Source organism: Globicephala melas, chromosome 9 (assembly GCF_963455315.2).
Source record: "Globicephala melas chromosome 9, mGloMel1.2, whole genome shotgun sequence".
NCBI classification, from domain to species: domain Eukaryota; kingdom Metazoa; phylum Chordata; class Mammalia; order Artiodactyla; family Delphinidae; genus Globicephala; species Globicephala melas.
The window spans coordinates 37364126-37387556 of NC_083322.1; the positions used below are offsets into that span (position 1 = coordinate 37364126).

At 35.9% G+C, this 23431-nt stretch overlaps 1 protein-coding gene across 2 annotated transcripts in view; it reads left to right on the plus strand.

Annotated features, from left to right (window-relative positions):
- Window positions 1–23431, plus strand: part of IMMP2L (inner mitochondrial membrane peptidase subunit 2) — a 909720-nt gene that overhangs the window by 141174 nt on the left and 745115 nt on the right. The window contains exon 5 of one of the 2 annotated variants that reach the window (XM_060305399.1): window positions 11151–11182. The exons of the other annotated variant lie outside the window; for it this stretch is intronic. Coding sequence (XP_060161382.1) covers window positions 11151–11172 — 22 coding nt within the window. The 3' untranslated portion in view covers window positions 11173–11182. Of the gene's footprint in view, window positions 1–11150; window positions 11183–23431 lie in introns of those variants that run through there. 2 annotated transcript variants of the gene reach the window in all.

Here is a 23431-nt window from a genome sequence, read left to right on the forward strand (position 1 = left end):
CATATATGTCTCCATAGACCTCAGGCTCTGTACTTCCATTTAATGACTCCAGGTGAATTGGAGCAGTGGGTAAAAAGGTGTATTCCTTGAAGCCATTCCCACAATGGATCAGATGGCAATAATTAAGTACACATGGAAATAAGTGAGAACCACATACATATATTTCACTAAACCCAAATTGAATGTACCACCAATTTACCTTCCTCTTTGCTGGACCCCCAAGTTGCATACCGTGACTCATACCATTTGACACAAGAGAAAAGAACCCTGAAGCCTAAGCTTCATGCAGCAAATTTATGGTAAATCCACCTCTGTGGATTCTGTAGTGCTATTTCTACAGTGATGGAAATCTGCTGTCCAATATGGTAGCCACGAGACACATGTGGCTATTGCACACTTGAAATGTGATTCGTACCACTGAGGAAATGAATCTTTAATTTTTTAAAATTTTCTGAAGCCTTCCCTTGTGGCTTCTATTTTTTTATTTATTTATTTTTATACAGCAGGTTATCTATTTCATACATATTAGTGTATATATTGTCAATCCAAATATCCCAATTCGTCCCCCTGTGCCCCCCCCCAGTTTCCCCATTGGTGTCCATACGTTTGTCCTCTACATCTGTGTTTCTATTTCTGCCCTGCAAACTGGTTCATCTGCACCATTTTTCTAGATTCCACGTGTATATGTTAATATACAATACTTGTTTTTCTCTTTCTGACTTACTTCACTCTGTATGACAGACTCTAGTTCCATCCACGTCTCTACAAATGACCCAGTTTCTTTCCGTTTTATAGCTGAGTATTATTCCATTGCATATATGTACCACATCTTCTTTATCCATTCGTCTGTCGATGGACATTTTGGTTGCTTCCATGACCTGGCTATTGTAAATAGTGCTGCAATGAACATTGGGGTGCATATGTTTTTTTGAATTATGGTTTTCTCTGGGTATATGCCCAGGAGTGGGATTGTCGGGTCATATGGTAATTCTATTTTTAGTTTTTTAAGGAACCTCCATACTGTTGTCCATAGTGGCTGTATCAATTTACATTCCCACCAACAGTGCAAGAGGGTTCCCTTTTCTCCACATGCCCCCAGCATTTGTTGTTTGTAGATTTTCTGATGTTGGCGATTCTGACCGGTGTGAGGTGATGATACCTCATTGTAGTTTTGATTTGCATTTCTATAATAATTTGTGATGTTGAGCAGCCTTTCATGTGCTTCTCGGCCATCTGTATGTCTTCTTTGGAGAAATGTCTATTTAGGTCTTCTGCCCATCTTTGGATTGGGGTGTTTGTTTTTTTAATATTGAGCTGCATGAGCTGTTTATATATTTTGGAGATTAATCCTTTGTTGATTCATTTGCAAATATTTTCTCCTATTCTGAGGGTTGTCTTTTCGTTTTGTTTATGGTTTCCTTTGCTGTGCAAAAGCTTTGAAGTTTCATTAGGTCCCATTTGTTAATTTTTGTTTTTATTTCCATAACTCTGGGAGGTGGATCAAAAAGATCTTGCTGTGACTTATGTCAGAGTGTTCTTCCTATGTTTTCCTCTAAGAGTTTTATAGTGTCTGGTCTTACATTTAGGTCTCTAATCCATTTTGAGTTTATTTTTGTGTATGGTTTTAGGGAGTGTTCTAATTTCATTCTTTTACATGTAGCTGTCCAGTTTTCCCAGCACCACTTATTGAAGAGACTGTCTTTTCTCCATTGTATATCCTTGCCTCCTTTATCATAGACTAGTTGACCATAGGTGTGTGAGTTTATCTCTGGGCTTTCTATCTTGTTCCATTGATCTATGTTTCTGTTTTTGTGCCAGTACCATATTGTCTTGATGACTGTAGCTTTGTAGTATAGTCTGAAGTCAGGGAGTCTGATTCCTCCAGCTCTGTTTTGTTCCCTCAAGACTGCTTTGGCTATTCGGGATCTTTTGTGTCTCCACATAAATTTTAAGATTTTTTGTTCTAGTTCCGTAAAAAGTGCCATTGGTAATTGGATAGAGATTGCATTGAATCTGTAGATTGCTTTGTGTAGTATAGTCATTTTCACAATACTGATTCTTCCAATCCAAGAACATGGTATATCTCTCCATCTGTTGGCATCATCTTTAGTTTCTTTCATCAGTGTCTTATAATTTTCTGCATACAGGTCTTTTGTCTCCCTAGGTAGGTTTATTCCTAGGTATTTTTTTCTTTTTGTTGCAATGGTAAATGGGAGTGTTTCCTTTATTTGTTTCAGATTTTTCATCATTAGTGTATAGGAATGCAAGAGACTTCTGTGCATTAATTTTGTATCCTGCAAGTTTATTTAATCCATTAATTAGCTCTAGTAGTTTTCTGGTGGCATCTGTAGGATTCTCTATGTATAGTATCATGTCATCTGCAAACAGTGGAAGTTTTACTTCTTCTTTTCAAATCTGTATTCCTTTTATTTCTTTTTCTCCTCTTATTGCCGCGGCTAGGACTTCCAACACTATGTTGCCTGATAGTGGTGAGAGTGGACATCCTGGTCTTGTTCCTGATCTTAGAGGAAATGCTTTCAGTTTTTCACCATTGAGAATGATGTTTGCTGTAAGTTTGTTGTATATGGCCTTTATTATGTTGAGGTAGGTTCCCTCTATGCCCACTTTCTGGAGAGTTTTTATCATAAATGTGAGTTGAATCTTGTCAGAAGCATTTTCTGCATCTATTGAGCTGATCATATGGTTTTTATTCTTCAGTTTGCTAATATGGTGTATCACATTGATTTGCATATATTGAAGAATCCTTACATCTGTGGGATAAATCCCAGTTGATCATGGTGTATGATCCTTTTAATGTGCTGTTGGATTTTGTTTGCTAGTATTTTGTTGAGGATTTTTGCACCTATATTCATCAGTGATATTGGTCTGTAAATTTCTTTTTTTGTAGTATCTCTGTCTGGTTTTGGTAGCAGCATGATGGTGGCCTTGTAGAATGAGTTTGGGAGTGTTCCTTCCTCTGCAATTTTTGGAAGAGTTTGAGAAGGTTGGGTGTTAGCTCTTCTCTAAATGTTTGATAGAATTCACCTGTGAAGCCATCTGATCCTGGAGTTTTGTTTGTTGGAAGATTTTTAATTACAGTTTCAATTTCTTTACTTGTGATTGGTCTGTTCATATTTCCTGTTTCTTTCTGGTTCAGTCTTGGAAGGTTATACGTTTCTAAGAATTTGTCCATTTCTTCCAGTTGTTCATTTTATTGGCATAGAGTTGCTTGTAGTAGTCTCTTAGGATGCTTTGTATCTCTGCGGTGTCTGTGGTGTCTTCCCCTTTTTCCTTTCTAATTTTATTGATTTGAGTCCTCTCCCTCTTTTTCTTGATGAGTCTAGCTAAAGGTTTATCAATTTTTTTTATCTTCTCAAAGAACCAGCTTTTAGTTTTATTGATCTTTGCTATTGGTTTTGTTGTTTCTGTTTCATTTATTTCTGCTCTGATCTTTATGATTTATTTCCATCTACTAACTTTGGGTTTTTTCTGTTCTTCTTTCTCTAGTTCCTTTAGGTGTAAGGTTAGATTGTTTGAGATTTTTGTTTCTTGAGGTAGGATTGCTTAGAACTGCTTTTGCTGCTTCCCTCTTGGAACTGCTTTTGCTGCATCCCATATGTTTTGGATCATTGTGTTTTTGTTTTCATTTGTCTCTAGGTATGTTTGATTTCCCCTTTGATTTCTTCAGCGATCTCTTGGTTAGTGAGTAACGTGTTGTTTGGCCTCCATGTGTGTGTGTATTTTGCATTTTTTCCCCTGCAGTTGATTTTTAATCTCATAACGTTGTGTTCAGAAATGATGCTTGACATGATTTTAGTTTTCTTAAATTTACTGAGGCTTGATTTGTGATCCAAGATGTGATCTATCTTGGAGAACGTTTCATTTGCTTTGAGAAGAAAGTGTAATCTGCTGTTTTTGGATGGAATGTCCTATAAATATCAGTTACATTTATCTGGTCTATTGTGTCATTTAAAGCTTGTGTTTCCTCATTAATTTTCTGTCTGGATGATCTGTCCAGTGGTATAAGTGAGGTGTTAAAGTCCCCCACTATTATTGTGTTACTGTTGATTTTCTCTTTTGTAGGTGTTAGCATTTGCCTTATGTATTGAGGTGCTCCTATGTTGGGTGCATATGTATTTACAATTGTTGTATCTTCTTCTTGGATTGATCCCCTGATCATTGTTTAGTGTCCTTCCTTGTCTCTTGTAACAATCTTTATTTTAAAGTCTATTTTATCTGATATGAGTATTGCTACTGCAGCTTTCTTTTGATTTCCATTTGCTTGGAATATCTTTTTCCATCCCCTCACTTTCATTCTGTGTGTGTCCCTAGGTCTGAAGTCGGTCTCTTGTAGATAGCATATATATGGGTCTTGTTTTTGTGTCCATTCAGCGAGCCTGTGTCTTTTGGTTGGAGCATTTAATCCATTCATGTTTATGGTAGTTATTGATATGTGTGTTCCTGTTACCATTTTCTTACTTGTTATGGGTTTGTTTTTGTTCGTGTTTTTCTTCTCTTGTGTTTTCCACTTAGAGAAGTTCCTTTAGCATTTGTTGTAGAGCTGGTTTGGTGGTGCTGAGTTGTCTTAGCTTTTGCTTGTCTGTAAGTCTTTTGATTTTCTGTCGAATCTGAATGAGATCCTTGCTGGGTAGAGTAATCTTGGTTGTAGGTTCTTCCCTTTCATCACTTTAAGTGTATCGTTCTACTCCCTTCTGGCTTGTAGAGTTTCTGCTGAGCAATCAGCTTTTAACCTTATTGGGGTTGCCTTGTATGTTATTAGTCATTTTTCCCTTGTTGCTTTCAATAATTTTTCTTTGTCTTTAATTTTTGTCAATTTGATTACTATGTTTCTTGGCGTGTTTCCGCTTGGGTTTATCCTTTATGGGACTCTCTGTGCTTCCAGGACTTGGGTTGCTGTTTCCCTTGTTAGGGAAGTTTTCGACTATAATCTCTTCAGACATTTTCTTGGGTCCTTTCTCTCTTTTCTTTCTGGGACCCCTATAATGTGAATGTTGTTGCATTTAATGTTGTCCCAGAGGTCTCTTAGGCTGTCTTCATTTCTTTTCATTCTTTTTTCTTTATTCTGTCCCGCAGCAGTGAATTCCATCATTCTGTCTTCTAGGTCACTTATCCGTTCCTCTGCCTCAGTTATTCTGCTATTGATTCCTTCTAATGTAGTTTTCTTTTCAGTTATTATATTGTTCATCTCTGTTTGTTTGGTCTTTAATTCTTCTAGGTCTTTGTTAAACATTTCTTGCATCTTCTCAATATTTGTCTCCATTCTTTTTCCGAGGTCCTGGATCATCTTCACTATTATTATTCTGAATTCTTTTTCTGGAAAGTTACCTACCTCCACTTCATTTAGTTGTTTTTCTGGGGTTTTATCTTTTTCCTTCGTCTGGTACATAATCCTCTGCCTTTTCATTTTGTCACTCCTTCTGTGAATGTGTTTTTTCCCACAGGGTGCAGGATTGTAGTTCTTGCTTCTACTGTCTGCCCTCCGGTGGATGAGGCTATCTAAGTAGCTTGTGCAAGCTTCCTGATGGTGGGGACTGGTGGTGGGTAGAGCTGGGTGTTGCTCTAGTGGGCAGAGCTCAGTAAATCTTTAAGCTGCTTGTCTGCTTATAGGTGGGCCTGGGTTTGCTCCCTGTTGGTTGTCTGGCCTGAGGCGACCCAGCACTGGAGCCTATATCACTCTTTGGTGGGGCTAGTGGCAGACTCTGGGAGGGCTCACGCCAAGGAATACTTCCCAGAACTTCTGTTGCCAGTGTCCTTGTTCCTGTGGTGAGCCACAGCCACCCCTCGCCTCTGCAGGAGACCCTGCAACACTAGCTAGCAGGTAGGTCTGGTTCAGTCTCCTGTAGGGTCACTGCTCCTTCCCCTGGGTTCTGATGTGCACACTACTTTGTGTGTGCCCTCCAAGAGTGGAGTTTCTCTTTCCCTCAGTCCTCTCGACGTCCTGCAGTCAAATCCCTCTAGCCTTCAAAGTCTGATTCTCTGCGAGTTCTTCCTCCTGTTGCTGGACCACCAGGTTGGGAAACCTGACGTGGGACTCAGAACCTTCACTGCAGTGGGTGGCCTTCTGTGGTATAAGTGTTCTCCAGTTTGTGAGTCACCCACCCAGCAGTTATGGGATTTGATTTTATTGTGATTGCGCCCCTCCTACCATCTCACTGTGCCTTTTTCTTTGTCTTTGGATGTGGGGTATCTTTTTTGGTGACTTCCAGTGTCTTCCTGTCAGTGATTGTTCAGCAGTTATTTGTGGTTTCGGTGGTCTCACAAGAGGGAGTGAGTGCATGTCCTTCTACTTTGCCATCTTGAAACAATTTTGAATGTTTAATTTTATGTAATTTTAATTACTTTAAAGTTGAAGAGGTATTTGTGATTAATGGCTACTATATTGGACAGTATAGGTCTAGCATCTTTTTTATTGTTTTATGTAAAATTAGTGCTTATGTAATTCCCTTGAAGATACTATGTATTATATCATATTCTGCTTTACTTAGTTTATTTAGGTATAAACCTCCATTGTAACCTAAATTCTTTATTATATATGCTGTTGCCTACTGAGCAAAGCAGGCAATTCTTATATTTATAGAGAAGATTTATATTTGAAGATCTATTTAAATTAAACTGAAAAACAACTTTAAAGTGTTTCTTATGGTGGGGATATTTTGAGTCTTGCTGGAAAATTATCTTGAACCAGTCTTATTAAAATATTAAATTATGTGTTAAAATGTGTGTTTTCCAAGCAGGGGTTAAAACGTTTTGTATGAAGTATTGTCTTTTATTTTTCTCTTTGGAAATCCAATGGAGCATTTCCAAAGACAAAGGGAAAGTGGAATGTTTGGTTGACATGCTTAATATTACATTTGACTGATTAGTTTGCTAATCCAGGTGCCCCAAACCAGATTCCAAGATTTGGGCTAGATCTTGTCTTGCTATGACTTGGCATTTGACAGTAATTTATGAATATTTAAATTGGTAGAAAAAAGAGAAAGCATGACTATTGTTCAGTAGAATTATGTGAACTACCTCTATGGTGTATCATTACCTGTAAGTTTCTGAGATTTTGCAAATTTTATTTATTATATGCCTACCACAGGATCTAGCATTTTTGTAATTGTTGCTGCAGTGGTACAGGTGACCTTTCAAAATTTGTGTATAAAGTTTCAATGTGTACTGAAGTGGGATATTTAATGATTTTCTGTTCATGTGCTAGTGACTTTTATTTGAACAGCTGAGGGTTGATAGAAATTGGGATTAGATATTTTCTGTACATTTATATGTTATAATTGTAATTAATATTTAGATTTAGTAGATTGACTTTTTTTAGTTGAGGTAAAATTCACGTAATATAAAGTTAACTCTTTTAAAGTATAAAATTCATTGGCATTCACAATGTTGTGTCACCTCTGTTAAGTTCCAAAACATTTTCATCATCACCAAAGGAGTCTCCCATATCCAGAATGGATATAACCATTGCAAATATTTCATATAAATGAAATAATACAACACATGGACCTTTGTTTCTTGGCTTCTTTCACATTTTAGCATGATGTTTTCAAGGCTCATCCGTATTGTAGCATGTATTAGTGTTTTAATTCTTTTTAAGGTTGAATAATATTCTATTTTGTAGATATTCCACATTTTGTTTCTCCATTCATCCATTAGAATAACTTTAAATAAATTAAAATAAATTTCAAATTGAAGTATAATTGATTAACAGTGATATGTAGAATAACTTTCAAATACAATTGAAACTAAGTCCTTAGGTAATTTTTCTTAATCAGTTCTAAACCTTGACCATAAAAACTCTTGTTTATAGTTAGTTATTCAATACTCTTCAGGTTGAAATGAAATATGACCAGTATTTCAATTTTTACCCTCAGTCCCATTCCCATTCATTAATTTTTTACACACTGTTTTGTGCTAAACCAACCTCCTTTAAAATTATTTTTTAATGTTAATAAGATAGTCTAATGCAAATGCTCTGAATTTAGTCTGATGAATCATAGAATGATAAAGCTGGAAGAAAGATAAAACTTGATCTATGAGACTGATAATCTTTTAAACTATAATTTGGTAAGAAAGTAAACAATTAAATCAAACATCCTTCTTATCCACCAATCATAAAAGGAAAGTCATAAAAATCTCCAGATATTAAATTTTTTATATTCTCTTTCATATCAGTGAATATAGAGTTTTTTAAAAAAATGGTGAGCTTCACCAGAATTTTAAATTCTGTGATATAAGATGTGTTGCATCATCTTGTAAGGGCTCATTGTTTTTAATCTTTTGTTCCACTATGCTGGGCCTCACTTTTCTGTTCTAGAGATTGGTACATAGACATGAACATTGACTTTGCTTATGGTAAATTTCTATTCAGAAACCCAGGACTCATGACATGTTTTATTTGCAGAGTTTTAAAACTTTTCTCTTGGCATTTTTTTTGGGTCAGAACCTGTCTGTTTTTAAACAATTATCACTTGGTTACCATTTACAGAATTCTCAGTAGCATCTTAAGAAGTTGCTTCCTGTTGGATTTGTTGTCACATATTTTCTTGGTTGTGGATTTTTTTTAAGAGGCTGTGGTTGTGTCATATATGCCAGTTATAATTTGGCTTTTCAAAATGTCAAATGCCAGCTACATGCAAAATAAAGTAATTTACATTTTTATGACTGTACAATTAAGTTCATTTTTCAGAGTAAACAAAAGCCTCAAATGACTTCTTTTAGTCTAATTTGTTGACTTTGGTGTTTTGTCAGTGTGTGAGTAACAGGCTGTATCAATTTTCCATCCCTAAATAACAAGTTCCCACAAACTTGGTGGCTTAAAAAACATAAATGAGGGATGTCAGTTTCCATGGGTCAAGAGTATGGGTCCAGTATAGCTGGATTCTGTGCTCAGGATCTCACAAGGTGAGATCAAGATCTTACCTGGGCTGAGGTCTCATGGGGTCTTCTTGCATATTTGTGTTGTTGTTGGCATAATTCAATTTCTTGGGGTTGTCTGAGGTCCTAATTTTTTTGCTAGCTTTTGACTGGAGACTGCTCTCAGTCTTTAGAGGCCCTCTTAGGGCCTTGCTACATGACCCCCTCATGAGGCCCTTTCCTTTCAGGCCAACAGGAGAGCCTCTTTGAGGCTCTTACTTCAGGAAAGGCCTAGTCCCTTCTGAGAGCTCACTTGATTAGCCCAGAATAATCTCCTTTTGACAGACTTAAAGTCAACTACTTTGTAATTTTAATTACATCTGTAAAATCCTTTTACCTCTATCATAAAATGTCATCTAATACAGGGAATTGACCATATTTACAGTCCTGCCCATACTCAAGGGATAGACTGTGTACACCAGGGAGTAGGAATCCTCTAAGATGGAGGCCATCTTAGAATACTGCTGACCACACAGAAGTTAGGTGACAATTTTAAAGTGTATCAGTATATGTTTTAAAAATTACCATGAAATACAAAATAAAGATAACACATCAAAAAAAATAGTAGACTATATATATATTTTTTCTTTCTTTCTTTTTTTTTTTTTTTTTGCAGTACACGGGCCTCTCACCGTTGTGGCCTCTCCCGTTGCGGAGCACAGGCTCCAGACGCGCAGGCTCTTCCCGGACCGGGGCACAAACCCGTGTCCCCTGCATCGGCAGGCGGACTCTCAACCACTGCGCCACCAGGGAAGCCCAATAGACTATATTTTTAAGAGCAGCTTTAGGTTTACAGGAGAATGGACCATAAAGTACAGAGTTCCCATATACCCCCTCTCCCTCTACACAGTTTCCCTTATCATTCTTATTTTGCATTAGTGTAGTATATTTATTAAAATTGAACCAATACTCAAGTCCATAGTTTACATTAGGGTTTACTCCTCGTATTGTCCTATGGGTTTTGACAGATGCATACTATCATGTATCTACCATTACAGTACCAAACAGAATAGTTTCACCTCCCTAAGAATCCCCTCTGCTCTACCTGTTCATCATTCCCTTCTCCCTCCCCTGAAGCTCTGGCAATCTCTGGTCTTCTTGCTATCTCTAATAGTATTGCTTTTCCAGAATGTCATATAGGTGGGATCACAAAATAAATAGCCTTTTCAGACTGGCTTCTTTCACTTAATAGGCTTTTAATGTCCCTCCATGTCTTTCTGTGGCTTGATAGCTTATATCTTTTTATTATTGAATAATACTCCATTGTATGGACGTACCACCATTTGCTTAATCCAGTAAGCCGCCCTCTAGGTCCTATTGAGACTTGCTTGGAATTAGCCTGTAGAGGTGTCACTGAAACTCCCTGGGAGGCCTCCTTTGGGTAAGGAGGAAGGGGCCTCTCTTTCTGGTTTCAGTGTGCTTTATTCTCTTGCTCCTGTGATGTGTGTGGAGGTGAGCCAATCCCTGAGGAGTGGACAGTATCCACTGGGAAGATGCTCATGGGGTGCTACTGAAACTCTCTGGGAGACTGCTGTTTGGGGACATCTGTGAGACTTGCTGGGGAAACTACCTGGGGTGCTGGTGGAACTTGCTGCAGTGGGCTTATGGGGGTGTGGCTGAAAGCTGCTGGGGAGTGAGTGCCACTGGGTGCCCCTATGCTAGTGGCTGCCACGTGAGCAAGAAGAAAATAAAGCATACTGGAACCAGCAAGAGAAGTCCTTTACTCGAGCAGTGTTCCTCTAGCACCGTCTACCAATAAAGCTTAATGTTATGGCTACTGGCAAAGATGAAAAGATACAAGGTCCAACTTCAGTATCACAAAGGACAGTGAAGGGTAGAAGGACAGTTTGGAGCTGACAAGCAAGAAGTTGATAACCGACACACTTTCTGTTTCTACTTTGCTGAGAGTTTTTTGTTTGTTTGTTTAAATCAGGAGTGAGTATTGAATGTTGTCACATGCTTTTCTACAATATCAAGATAGTCATAAGGTTTTGTCTTTTAATCTGTTAATATGGTGTTACATTAATTAGATTTTTAAATGTTAAAGGAATCTTGCATTCCTGCATAAGCCATACTTGATGTAATAGCATTTAAAAAAATTTTTTTATTGGAGTATAGTTGCTTTACAATACTGTGTTAGTTTCTACTGTACAGCAAAGTGAATCAGCTATACGTATACATATATTCCCTCTTTTTTGGATTTCCTTCTCATTTAGGTCACCACAGAGCATTGAGTAGAGTTCCCTGTGCTATACGGTAGGTTCTCGTTAGTTATCTATTTTATACACAGTATCAATAGTGTATATATATCAATCCCAATCTCCCAATTCATCCCACCCCCCCTTTCCCCCTTGATATCCATACTTTGTTCTCTACGTCAGTCTCTATTTCTGCTTTGTAAATGAGATCGTCTATACCAATTTTTTCAGATTCCACATGTATGTGTTAATATTCCTTTTTATATATAGTTGACCCTTAAACAATGCAGGAGTTAAGGACACTGATCCTCTGAGTAGTTGAAAATCCAAATATAATTTATAGTTGGCCCTCTGTCTCCCTGGTTCCTCTGTATCCCCAGTTCTGCATCTTTAGATTCAATAACTCGAATCTTACAGTAGTGTAATATTTACTCTTGAAAAAGAAGTCTGCGTTTAAGTGGACCTGGGCAGTTCAAACCTATGTTGTTCAAGAATCAACTATATTGCTAGATTTGATTTGGTAATATTTTGTTAAAGATCTTTGTATCCATAAGCTATATTGGTCTATCATTTTCTTCTTCTGTAATGTCCATTTGGTTTTGGAGGTTTGATAGCTTCATAAAGTAGGGAAGTATTCCTTCTTCCTCTTTTTGAACAAGTTTGTATGGGATTTGTCTCAATTCTTCCTTAAATGTTTCATAGAATTTGCCAGTGAAGCCATCTGGTCCTGGAATCTTCTTTCTGAGAAGACATTTAGTTATAAATTCAATTTTTGAGATTGATGATGGGCTTCTTTTTGAGTTAGTTTTGTACTTTGCATCTGTCAAGCAATTTATCCATTTAATCTGTTATCAAGGATATCGGATTAAAATTATTCTTAATATTCCCTTATTGTTTTAATATCTGAAGCATCTGTAGAATGAATCCTTTTTTATTTCTGGTATTCATAATTTGTGTCTTCCTTCTTTTATTCCCTGAGTCATTCTAGCTAGTAGTTTATCACTTAAAATTTTTTTTCTTTTAAAAAACATCTTTGGTTTGTCTGTTTTCAATGTCTTTGATTATTTACTCTTCTAAAAACAATTTCCTCTTTTCTATGTACTTTGTTTTTAAGTTGCTTTGCTTTCTCTAATTTCTTAAGGTAGAAATATGTCTTTTAAAGCTACAAATTTTCCTCTAAACTAGTGTCTCTGAAGTTTTGTTGTAAATGAAAATGATCTAAGAGTCTTTAAAGTATACTAATGGCTTTTTCCCAACCCCAGACACTATGATTTAATTGTTGAAATATATATGGTGTACAATGGGATATTTAAAAACTCCCTAGTGGATTCTAATGTGTAGCACATTCTGTGAAGCACTGCTCTGAGCACTACTTTAGCTTCTCCCACAAATTTTGATAGGTTGTGTTTTCATTTTCATTCACTTCAAGATATTCAAAAATTTCCCTTGTGATTGTCTTCTTTTCTCCATTGGTTATTTAAGCATACTGTTTGGTTTCCAAATATTTCAGGCTTCTCTTTTTCTTTAATTTTTCTTGATTTCTAGTTTAATTCCACTGTGATCAAAGAAAGTATTGAGTGATTTCAACATTTTAAAATTTACTGGACCTTTTCTATTCGGGCCTGTCATGTGATGTCTCCTGGTTAACTTGTCACACGCACTGGAAAATTATGTGTACTCTGCCATCACTGGATGGAGTATTCTACAAATGTAAATTAGGTCAAGTGTGTTGATGGTGCTAATCAAGTATCCTGTATACCTACTGATTTTTTTGGTCTTTTTGTTCTGTGAATTACTGTGAGAAGTGTGTTAATCTCCAGGTATTACTGTAAGTTTGTTTATTTCACATTTAGTTCTGTTAGTTGTTGCTTCATGTGTCCTGATACTCTGTTATTAGCTGCATATACATTAAGGATTGTTAAGTATTCTTGATGAATTAACTCTTTTGTCATAATAAAATACCCATCTTTATCCTTGGTAATATCACTTGTTCTCAAATCTACTTCCATCTTTATGTAGCTACTTAAGCTTTTTTATGGTTAGTGTTTGCATGATAAATCTTAAAAAAATCATTTTTTAACGTCTGTTTTTATAATTAATTTGGGTTTAACTTAGCATGTATTGGGGCTCATTTTATTTAACTTAGCATATATTTGGTTTTGTTTTATTTACAATCTGACAATCTGTGCCTTTAAATTGAATACATACTAGCCTCACTCAGCTAGACTTCTGCGGGAGGAGTACCTACAGAAAATGGTTTGAATGGATATTTTCCCAATTTTCCTGAGTGTGGGACAAAGCAAGTCCCACTGTAGGTGCAGAGAGGAGAAGTTAATTTACTGCATACAATAAATGACTTAGGACATTAGGGCTTAATTCTTTTGGGGAGCCCTGCTAGAGAGGCTGGTTTAGGTTTCTGTATAAGGTAACTGCTTAAATCTGCCATACTGCTGTTTGTTTTTTTCTCTTTGTCTATGTTTTTGGTGTTTGTAATTTTGTCTTTTCTTGCAGCCTTTTGAGACAATAGAGTACATTTTATGTGCCATTTTATCTCCACTATTATATTGCTATATATTGTTACTTTTTTAGTGGTTACTTTGAAGTTTACATCATGGATTAATATATATTAGTACATCAATACCTTATGTATGGTATGTATTAGTAACACTTCATAGTATACTTTCAAATAATTTTATGCCTTTTCACTTATAATTATCTTACATTAGTATACTTCCAGTAGTCCCTTCCATCTTTTGTGCTATTATGGTCATACATTTTACTTCTACATGTGTATAAACTCCACAATACATTATTTTTGCTACACACAGTCAATTATCTTTTAAAGAGATTAAAAATTAGGAAAAAGTCTTAGGTTTATTACACTTATATTCTTTCCACTGTTCTTTATGCCTTTATGCAGATGCAAGTTTCTATCTTGGTATTATTTTTCTTTTACTTGAAGAACTTCTTTCAGTGTTTCCTAAAAATATAGGTATGCTGACAACAACATATCTGCCTTTATTTTTTGTTTATTTTTGAGAGACATTTGGGCTGGATATAGAATTTTAGTTTCATTAATTTTTTTTTTTTTTTAGCATTTTAAAAATGGCATTCCATTTCCTCTGGCTTGCATAGTTCCTGACATCATGTCTGTGGTATTTTTATCTTTGTTCCTATGTACGTAATGTATCTTTATATTTTCCTGGCTGCTTTTAAGGTTTTCTATTACTGGCTTTTAGCAATTTGGTTATAACATACCTTGTGGGTTTTTTTTTTTTTTCCCTTTATAATTATTCTGCCTGGGCTTTGAACTTCTTGGATTTGTAGGTAGATGGTTTTTATTAAATTTAGAACATTTTTGGGCATGGTTTCTTTAAAATATTTTTAACCCTCTTTTCCTTCTCCTTTTAGGACTCTTAATTACACAAACGTTAGCTAATTGATACTGTCTCACATTTTACGGAGGCTGTATTCACGTCTTTGCCTTTTTTTCCCTTCATATTTGATTAAGACAATTTATATTGCTATGTCTTCAGTTCCCTGATAATTTTTTTTCTTCAGTGCTTAATTGCTGATAATCCCATCCTGTGAAATGTTTATGTCAAATACTATATTTTTTACCTTTAGACATTTAATCTGGTTTGTGTTGGTATCTTCCCTCTCTTATTATTTTCCTTTGAGTCTTTAATCTTATCAAGCCTATTTTAATAGCTATTTTAAATTCCTTTTATGTTAAGTTTATCTGTTAATTCTGAATCTATCTTTATTGACCGATGTTTCTCCTGGTTATAGGTAACGTTTTCCTGCCTTTTGCCTGTTTCTTTTTTTTTTAGATAGGTAATGAGTATTAGGATTTATATTTTTTAGCTGAATTTTATGGTTTCCTTTAAATAAGGTTTAACCTTTATTTACAGATCAGTTTAATCATTTTGAGGCTCATTTTCATGCTTTTTATATTTCCATGATCTATGGTACTATTTACTCTAGAGCTAGTTTAGCCTCACTACTAAGAGTGATAGAGCTTTCTAGAGTCTTTACAGAATGCCCTGGTTATAAACAAGGTCTCTACATTCTGGAAATTGTTAAGTTTACAGCTCCCCTGAAATTGCTCTTTCCTTTCTTGTTTTTCTTCACTTGGCCTCTTGGAGTTTCACCCTATTCAGCACAGATGGGTACTCAAAGCCTGTCAGGATTAATGCCAATTACTGCAGCTTTTTTTTTTTTTTTTTTTTTGCAACGCTCCCCACACCTTTTTTTTTTCTTTTTTTTTTTTACCAGACCCACAAATTCTGGCTATTTCAGCCTCCCCAAAGAGTAACTTTTGTTTAACTTAGGCAGTCTCTGAGTTCTTTTTGGGTTCCCCATCCTATACCACAGATTGGACTTTGCCTTTAGGATAAAATATGGGCAGTCTTAGCACCTCATTTGTTTCCTTTCTGTTATTTCGCAGGCCTGTATTGCCTTTTGTTCAATATTTGAAATAGCTTTATATATTTTGCTCACTTTTCTAGTTATATACGGAATTGGGAGAGCAATCTTGTAGCAGTCCAGCATAGTTACTTTTCCCACTTAAATTCATTGTGGTAAATGTAGTTGCTCCAAACCTGATTATTGAATCTGGTTGCTTTCAGAAGGAAGCTTTTGTGGTATATTATTTTCAGAGATTTCGAAGAATTTTTATAGATACCAAAAGATTATTTAATGAAAGTTATACCAATATCTTAAAATAATACCAACAGAGGTTTTATAGAGGTTAAGATACACTTTAGGTCATTCCTGCCCCCACCCCCAACCGTTTTAGTGCACATTGGTTGTTTAATTCATTACATTGACAGCATCTACAGGTTCTTATAAAATTGGATTGGGACTCAAAATGAACACATGCTGTTGTAATGTTTCTTACCATAGTGTGTGTTGAATTATGAGAGTTACTCATGGTTATATGTTGCCCAGGAGGACTACTTAATGTGCTTGGTTATATAGATCTGCAAATTTTTAGCTATGGGCTGATATCCATATTGAATGATAAATTTATTATTGATGCATAGCTTTCTAGGCAGAGATGTTACACTCTAAGAGAATTAAAGATAGGAATTACATTTTTCTTATGGGATGGTTTCTTCAGCTTTAAATGAATGCTTTATATATTCACATTACTAATTTGTATAGCCAATACACAGAAAGAGTTGTTTAATTATTAGGAACATTAATTACAAATTTTTCTATTAAAAATACTAGAGAAAACATTTTGGGAAAAATATTTCCACGTAAAAGCAATTTAACTGACTGAAGCTTGTCAGCCCTTAGAAACATTTATTCTCAGTTATAAATGGCACATTTTTAAGCACCATTTTTATTCTAGCTTTCATCAATATATCATTTAGACAGAAAGCTGACGTGGATTTTTGTCTCGGCTTGGAAAGGTATTGAAGGCGAATTTGGTTTTAGTTACACATCCTATTTCTTCCACATTCTGAGGATTGTGTGGCTGGAAAATTAAATTGTCAAATATATGGGCTTGGTGATCATTTATACGAGGTGCTTTAATTAAAAAAACTACTAACTACATACAAGGTAGTTCATTTATCAGCTTTCTTATCTAGAGCTGTCTCTAAATTTGAGAATGTTTTACTGGAAGATGCACAAGAAGTTATTGTCCCCAAGTTTTCCATTCACGTTTACTGCATTGTGAAATTTATAACTAAACTTTCGTATGAAAAAGATAAAACACACTGTCATCTCGTCTCGTACTTTTCAGTTAAAGGAGCAATGATATGCCTTCAGTTTTGTGACACATTGCACTAGAATTTTTATTATAGAGTGTATGTGACTCAGTGTGTGTTTGTGTATGTTTATGCCTGACTCTTAGAGAATAAAGTTGTATTTACATGAACTATAGTGATATTTCTGTATATGTATGAACATATTGATTCAGTAGACAAGATCATAGGTGTTCTTTGTATTTGTTTACAATAATTCTCTCACTGAATATGTACCAGTTACTGACCAAACAGTCCTATAATGACATATTCATTACTGGTTTCAATGGCTAGTGGAGATAATTAGAAGTGTTGCAACATGGTCACTTATTGGACCGTCTTAAATGTGCTGTTTATGGTAAACTTACCATGTTTATACACATTTTGTACATATTGTGCTGTTTTCTGGTTTTGCTGGTAAGTTAGCTAAAGGCTGTTACTTAGCATTGTAAGGTAGAATGATTTATTTTTATGAGTATGAGTCAATTAATATATTTTCTTCTGTGGTATGAGCATGTTACTTAAATTTCCCTGAGCCTCAGTTACCTCATCTCTGAAATGAGGGTGAAATAGGTCCTGCTTAATGGGATTGTAGTAGAAATTAAATGAGTTAACACAAGTGAAGTTCGTAGAACAATTTTTGACCCCTAGCAAACTCAGTGAGTATTAGCTACTACCATCCTTACACTATTACTTTAGTTAATTTAAGAATTACTTAGCCAACAATCTTTTTTGTCCTTTTCCTTTACATCCCATAAAATTCACGCATGCTAAGTGTGGAAAACAATGATATTTCATGAATTCTGAGAGTTGTGTAGCCATCACCACAATCCAGTTTTAGAACATTTCCATGAACGCCAAAATATTCCTCATGCCTATTTGCAGTCACTCCTCTTTCCTACCCCCAGCTCCAGGCAACCAACAATCTGCTTTCTGCCCTTAATGGACATTTCATTTAAATGGAATCGTAAATTGTCTTTTGTGTCTGGCTTCTTTTACTGAACATAATGTTCTTGGGGCTCATCCATATTGTAGCAGATACCAGTATTTCATTCCTTTTTATTGCTGAATAGTATTCCTTGTATGGATGTAGTCCATGTTTAAAATTTATTCGCCATTTGATGGACCTTTGGTTTATTTGCAGTTTTTAGGTATTATAAAATGCTGCTATAAATATTCTTTACCAGTCTTTTCATAAACATATATTTTTGTTTGTTTTGGTAGATTCCTAGATGTGTGATTGCTGGATTGTGTGATAAGTTTATGTTGAACTTTTAAAGAAACTATTAAAATGTTTTCCAGTGCAGCTGTAGTACCATTTTACATTTCTACCAGGAATTTATGAGGGTTCTAGTTTCTCCACATCCTTGTCAACACTTGTTATTTTCTTTTTAATTATAGGTGTTTTGTCACTGTGTAATGTAGTATTACATTCCCCTAATTTCCCTAAAGCATGTTCTCATGTGTCTTACACAAAATTATTCCCTCTGTCTGGAAGTACCCTGCATCTCATAATGCACCAGTATGTGGACTCAAAGACCTCTCAGGTTCTTGCCTCAGTTGGGAAATTCTGAAGGCCGTTCCCATTCAAGGTTCCAGTGGCTTTGACCGAAGCCTCCGTTACAACTGCATTGCAGTTCAACTTCTCTGTCTACCTGTCCTACTTTCTTCACTCCCTTCCAGATGTTGTTCCTGAAAGTGTTCCTCTAAATGCATGCAAATCTCACAGTCTTGGAGTCTGTTTCCCAAGGCATCTAACTACAGGGATATAGAGTTGACAGGAGTCACTAATTCAGAGAGAGTGACTGAGGAAGGTAGTCTCTAGCTTAAAGTAGTATTTGAGCAGAGACCTGAATAAAATGCGGAAGCATGCCAACTTGGTATCTGGAGGGAAGAATTTTTCAGAGAGAACAGTAAGTGCAAAGAAACTGGGCAGGACCATGCTTGACAGTAAGGAGGCCCATGTGGAGAAACCAAAGGAGCCAGATCCTGAAGGGCTTTGATGGTTATACCCTGTGTGGCCTTTGAAGTATTTTCAGCAGTGGAATTCCATGATCACTCCAGATGCTTTGTGAAAATAGAATGTAAGGGGCTGAGAGCAGCAGTAAGGAGCCGGTCAGGAGCTATTGTAATGGTCCAGGTGAGAAATGGTTGTGGCTTGAGTTAGAGTGATAGCATTGGAGTGGGCAAGAAGTGTCCGGATTCTGAGTATATTTTGAGAATATAATATTTTTGGTGGTTGGGATAAGGATGTGAGAAAAATGTGAGAGAAAGAGAGGAATCAAAGATGATTCTGAAGACTTTGGCCCGAGCAATTGGATGAATGCTGATGAGTGTGTTGAGACCTGAAAGGCATAGGAGCAGGTGGGGGTGGGTAGAAATCAAATTTCCAGCTTTAGACATATTACATTTGCTTGCCTATTAGAAATATGAGAGTAGATTGGTCTGAAAAGTTGGAATGCAAGTCTGGGTCCAGACTGAAGATAGAGTTTGAGGAGCTCTCAGGGTACACATACAAAGTCGTGGATCTGAGTGAGTTCCTCTTGACAGGTGTTCAGATGCACCATGTTGTCTTTGTTGCAGTCATTAAACTCTGCTCTGGTATTGGTAAATACTGTGACAATAGTTAAACAAATGGGTGTGGCTGTGTTGTAATAAATCATTATTTATAAAAATTGGTGGTAAGTTGGATTTGGCCTGCAGGAAGTAGTTTGCTGATCTCTGAGTCAGATAGTGAATAGAGAAAGAGAAGAGATCTTAGCTTTTCACTTAGCGGGGCCCTGGGGTAGTATAACACGTAGAGCCAGGGAGATTGGAAGGAAGACACTGATGTAGAAGGAAAATTCAAAGAATGTGTTTAGGTTACAATTTATGTTTACCTTAATTTAACTTACATTTGTAATTGGATAAATAACTAATGTAAAAATATAAATATGAAATATTTTAATCTCTTTTGGTCTTAGACATACTATTTCTTTAATGTTATACTTTATTAATCATTCTCTAGAATGTATGGGGTAGTATCATGTAAAATGCTCAGAATTCTTTAGACATTTGAGTGTGAAGCTCTAATCAAAATTTTTAGTGCATTGTTCCAAATACATTTTTTTTTTGTGGTATACTCTGATATGTGCTGTTATTTGTTAAGATGATGTGGTTGGAGTTTCCTGTTCCTGAATTTTCAGCCAGTCTTTTTGTTTGGGGCACCTACATATTCAGAAATAGTGAAAGTAGAGGAAGAGAGTTTGAAAATAACAGATAAATCCTTTAAATTTGAGCATTTTCCATTTTTAAGGACCTTTGGAGTCTTAAAGAATATTGTTGCACACTTCCTATTAAGTAACTAAAGAACAAACTGTGTAAGCACATGCGAACTCACTAAACTATAGTTGGTATAAGGAATTTCACAGACTTGTAGTGTCTTAGCTTAGAAACATGACTGATAAGATATTATAAGAAATCTTGGTTAAACTTGCATTTAATTTGTAGAATTGGAGTTCTTGCAAGCTATACCTGGTATAATTTTTTTTTTTTTTTACGTTACGCGGGCCTCTCATTGTTGTGGCCTCTTCCGTTGTGGAGCACAGGCTCCGGACGCGCAGGCTCAGCGGCCATGGCTCACGGGCCCAGCCACTCCGTGGCATGTGGGATCTTCCCAGACCAGGGCACGAACCCGTGTCCCCTGCATCGGCAGGCGGACTCTCAACCACTGCGCCACCAGGGAAGCCCATTGGTATAATTTTAATTTTTCTGATACTGCAGTAAGCAGCAGATACAGGTGAAGTAGGAATTAAGGAACTGCTTAGACATATCTTTTTGGAGTTTTGGCACCAGAAGTGATTCTGAATTTTTTGCATTGCCTACTGATAGACATTATGTATAAGGAACTCACATTATTATAGGTTACTGAATTAATTTAAGAAATAGCAATTGACATGACTCCTTCCGGGAATCGTGGGCTGCTATTTGATATTATTGTCTTTGTCAAATACAGAAGTGTGGAATGAACTTTATTTCTAGTGTGTAGGGACTTTAAGAATGAATTGATTTTTTCTCTCCAAATTTAAATTTTTTCAAATGGATCAGAAGTGAAGTTTATAGACTTTCTTTCTACCTCTCTTCACTGAGATAGTTAAGTGTTTGAGTTTTCCATGAACTCTGTTGTATGTACTAGATTATTCCTAAATGAAAAAAGAGTTCCAAAAAGCAGTAAAAATGGAGTTGTGCTCAAAAGTCATTTTTTATTTGTGGGCGAGGGCGGTCATAATTGGTATTCCTTATGTGCCTATTATATTTGACAGCATCTATATGCTGTCAAATATAATGTGTTCCAGATGAGATCATTAAGAAATAAAATTTTTCATTGTCATTACAATAGCAGTTGGGCAAGCCCTCTTTTGCTAAAAGGCTCTCAGTACCTCCTAATACTCCTAAGGCTCTCTGTAATTTCTAACACTCCTAATGTTTCAGCTCTTTGTGGTAACCAATTTTAATTGTATCACATGAACCTGATTTTTTGTGTACTGGTTATCTTCTCAGATGAATTTATGTCCTTTATTCCAAAGTATTTTAGATTGACTAGTGTGAATTTATGTGGGCTTTTATTTTCTAGTCAAGTAGATAAAGTACTGTGAGATACAGCAAAACATGATGGGTAGGTCATGCCTCCATGGTAAAACTCCTTCTATGTTACACTGTCATTTGATATTTATTAGTATATGTGTTTGGAGTTGTTGCAGGTATGGCCCTTACAATAATATGCTGGTTAAAAAAAACAAAACATAAACCATTCAGAAGGCTTCAAAACAGCTAATTTTGCCCAAATATTACCTTACATTTAACTATGGTAATTTCACATTTTGAATTCAAGCTACTTTTTAAATCATAGGATCCAAACTTTTAACAGTAGTATGTGAAAAATAAGGGATCTTTCCTTGTACCCTTTTAGGGACCCTCTGCAGGATTCTTGGTAACCTGAATACAGAATTCTAGCTGTCGGACTTGGCTCTCAAACTCTTTGTGATTTGCAATAGCTATTTAACTTTTGTCCTGTTTTTGTTTCTGTTTTTGTTTTGTCCTGTTTTTCATGTGTAAAGAAATTTGTTAGACCAGATGATTTTATTGATGAATTTAAAACAGCACATACATTTTGAATACTTACTATCCAACAACTGGTATACTAAATATCCTAGGAAGTACAAAATAAATAAACGATAAACCATCTGACTTTAAAAATCTAACCTAGTTGGTATGAAAACAGCAGATAGTAATTTAAAACATAAGATTCATTACCAAAATGAATGATACACAATAAGGAAGAAAGTAGTATGGATTTGGATGATCAAGGAGGACTTTCTGGAAGGAATGGTGCTCGAGTTGAGCTGGAAAAAGTTTGGGTAGGAGGGAAAGGATTTGTTGTGTTAAGATGACCATAGAAAAACAGATGTCAATAGATGTAAATGAAGATAATGTGCTTAGTACCAGGAGGGCATTGGGGTTGGAACAGAAAATTCCTGTTGGGAAGGTAACAGGAAACAAATTGGATGTTTAGAGAGATGGAGGGTTTCGAATGCCACCTTGTGAAGTTTCAGTTTGATTTTGCAGTATACGGAAGTTTTAAAGCTTTTGACCAAAAAAGTGATAAAAGAAACATATTAAGGAAAAGGGTGATTACATTTCATTATGTGAATAATCTATAGATATGGAAAAGCACTTGATATTAGGGACCAGGAATACCAGCTGAGGTGTTTTATAAAGGTCGTTTCGGAGCAGAAGGCTTTTGCTTTGTTTTGTTTTGAATACATGGGACATTTACAGGATGAGTGAGTGAAGGATTGCTCTCTGAATTTATTATTATTATTTTTAGACCATGAATATATAACATGGGAGACAGTCTCCCAGAGTACATGTTTCCTGGATTTTATTCACTGATCTAGTGTTTTGCACAAAGGCTCTAAATAAAAGTTGGTTTAATAACGAAACTGTAGTTTTCCTAATTCTATTCCTTAATAGCATTCCAAGTTGTTCCTTCCACCTGACCTTGTATGTAGCTATCTAGTCCATGTTTTACCAATTGAATTGCTCTGTATGACCGTGCCTCGCCTGGTGTTTTTCCATTTTAGTCTTCACAGTTACTTGAGGAATCTCCTCAACAGCAAGCAGTGGTCCACTGCTAGTCAGGGCTCATTTGTACAGAAGTGCTACAGGAAGTATAATCTCCAGTGTACCTTTGAAAGGACATGGTTGGGTAATTTTTCCCTTATTTATTGCTCAAAGAAGTACCTTAAAATTTGGAAGGGTATTGGAGCTACAGTTTTAATCCTCTCTATTTATCTGTATATCGTTTAATGCTAAAACTTTTGTGCCGCTACAGAATTCATTTATTTTTCTTTAAAGAACCATTTTATTCTACCTTGTGTTATTGTTAGGTGAGCACAGGTCTCTCTATTTTACCAGCATGTACACTCGTTGGGACAGAAAACTGGTTTTAACTGCTTTTGCTCCCCCATAACTCTCAGCACAGGTAGGCAATCAGAAAAT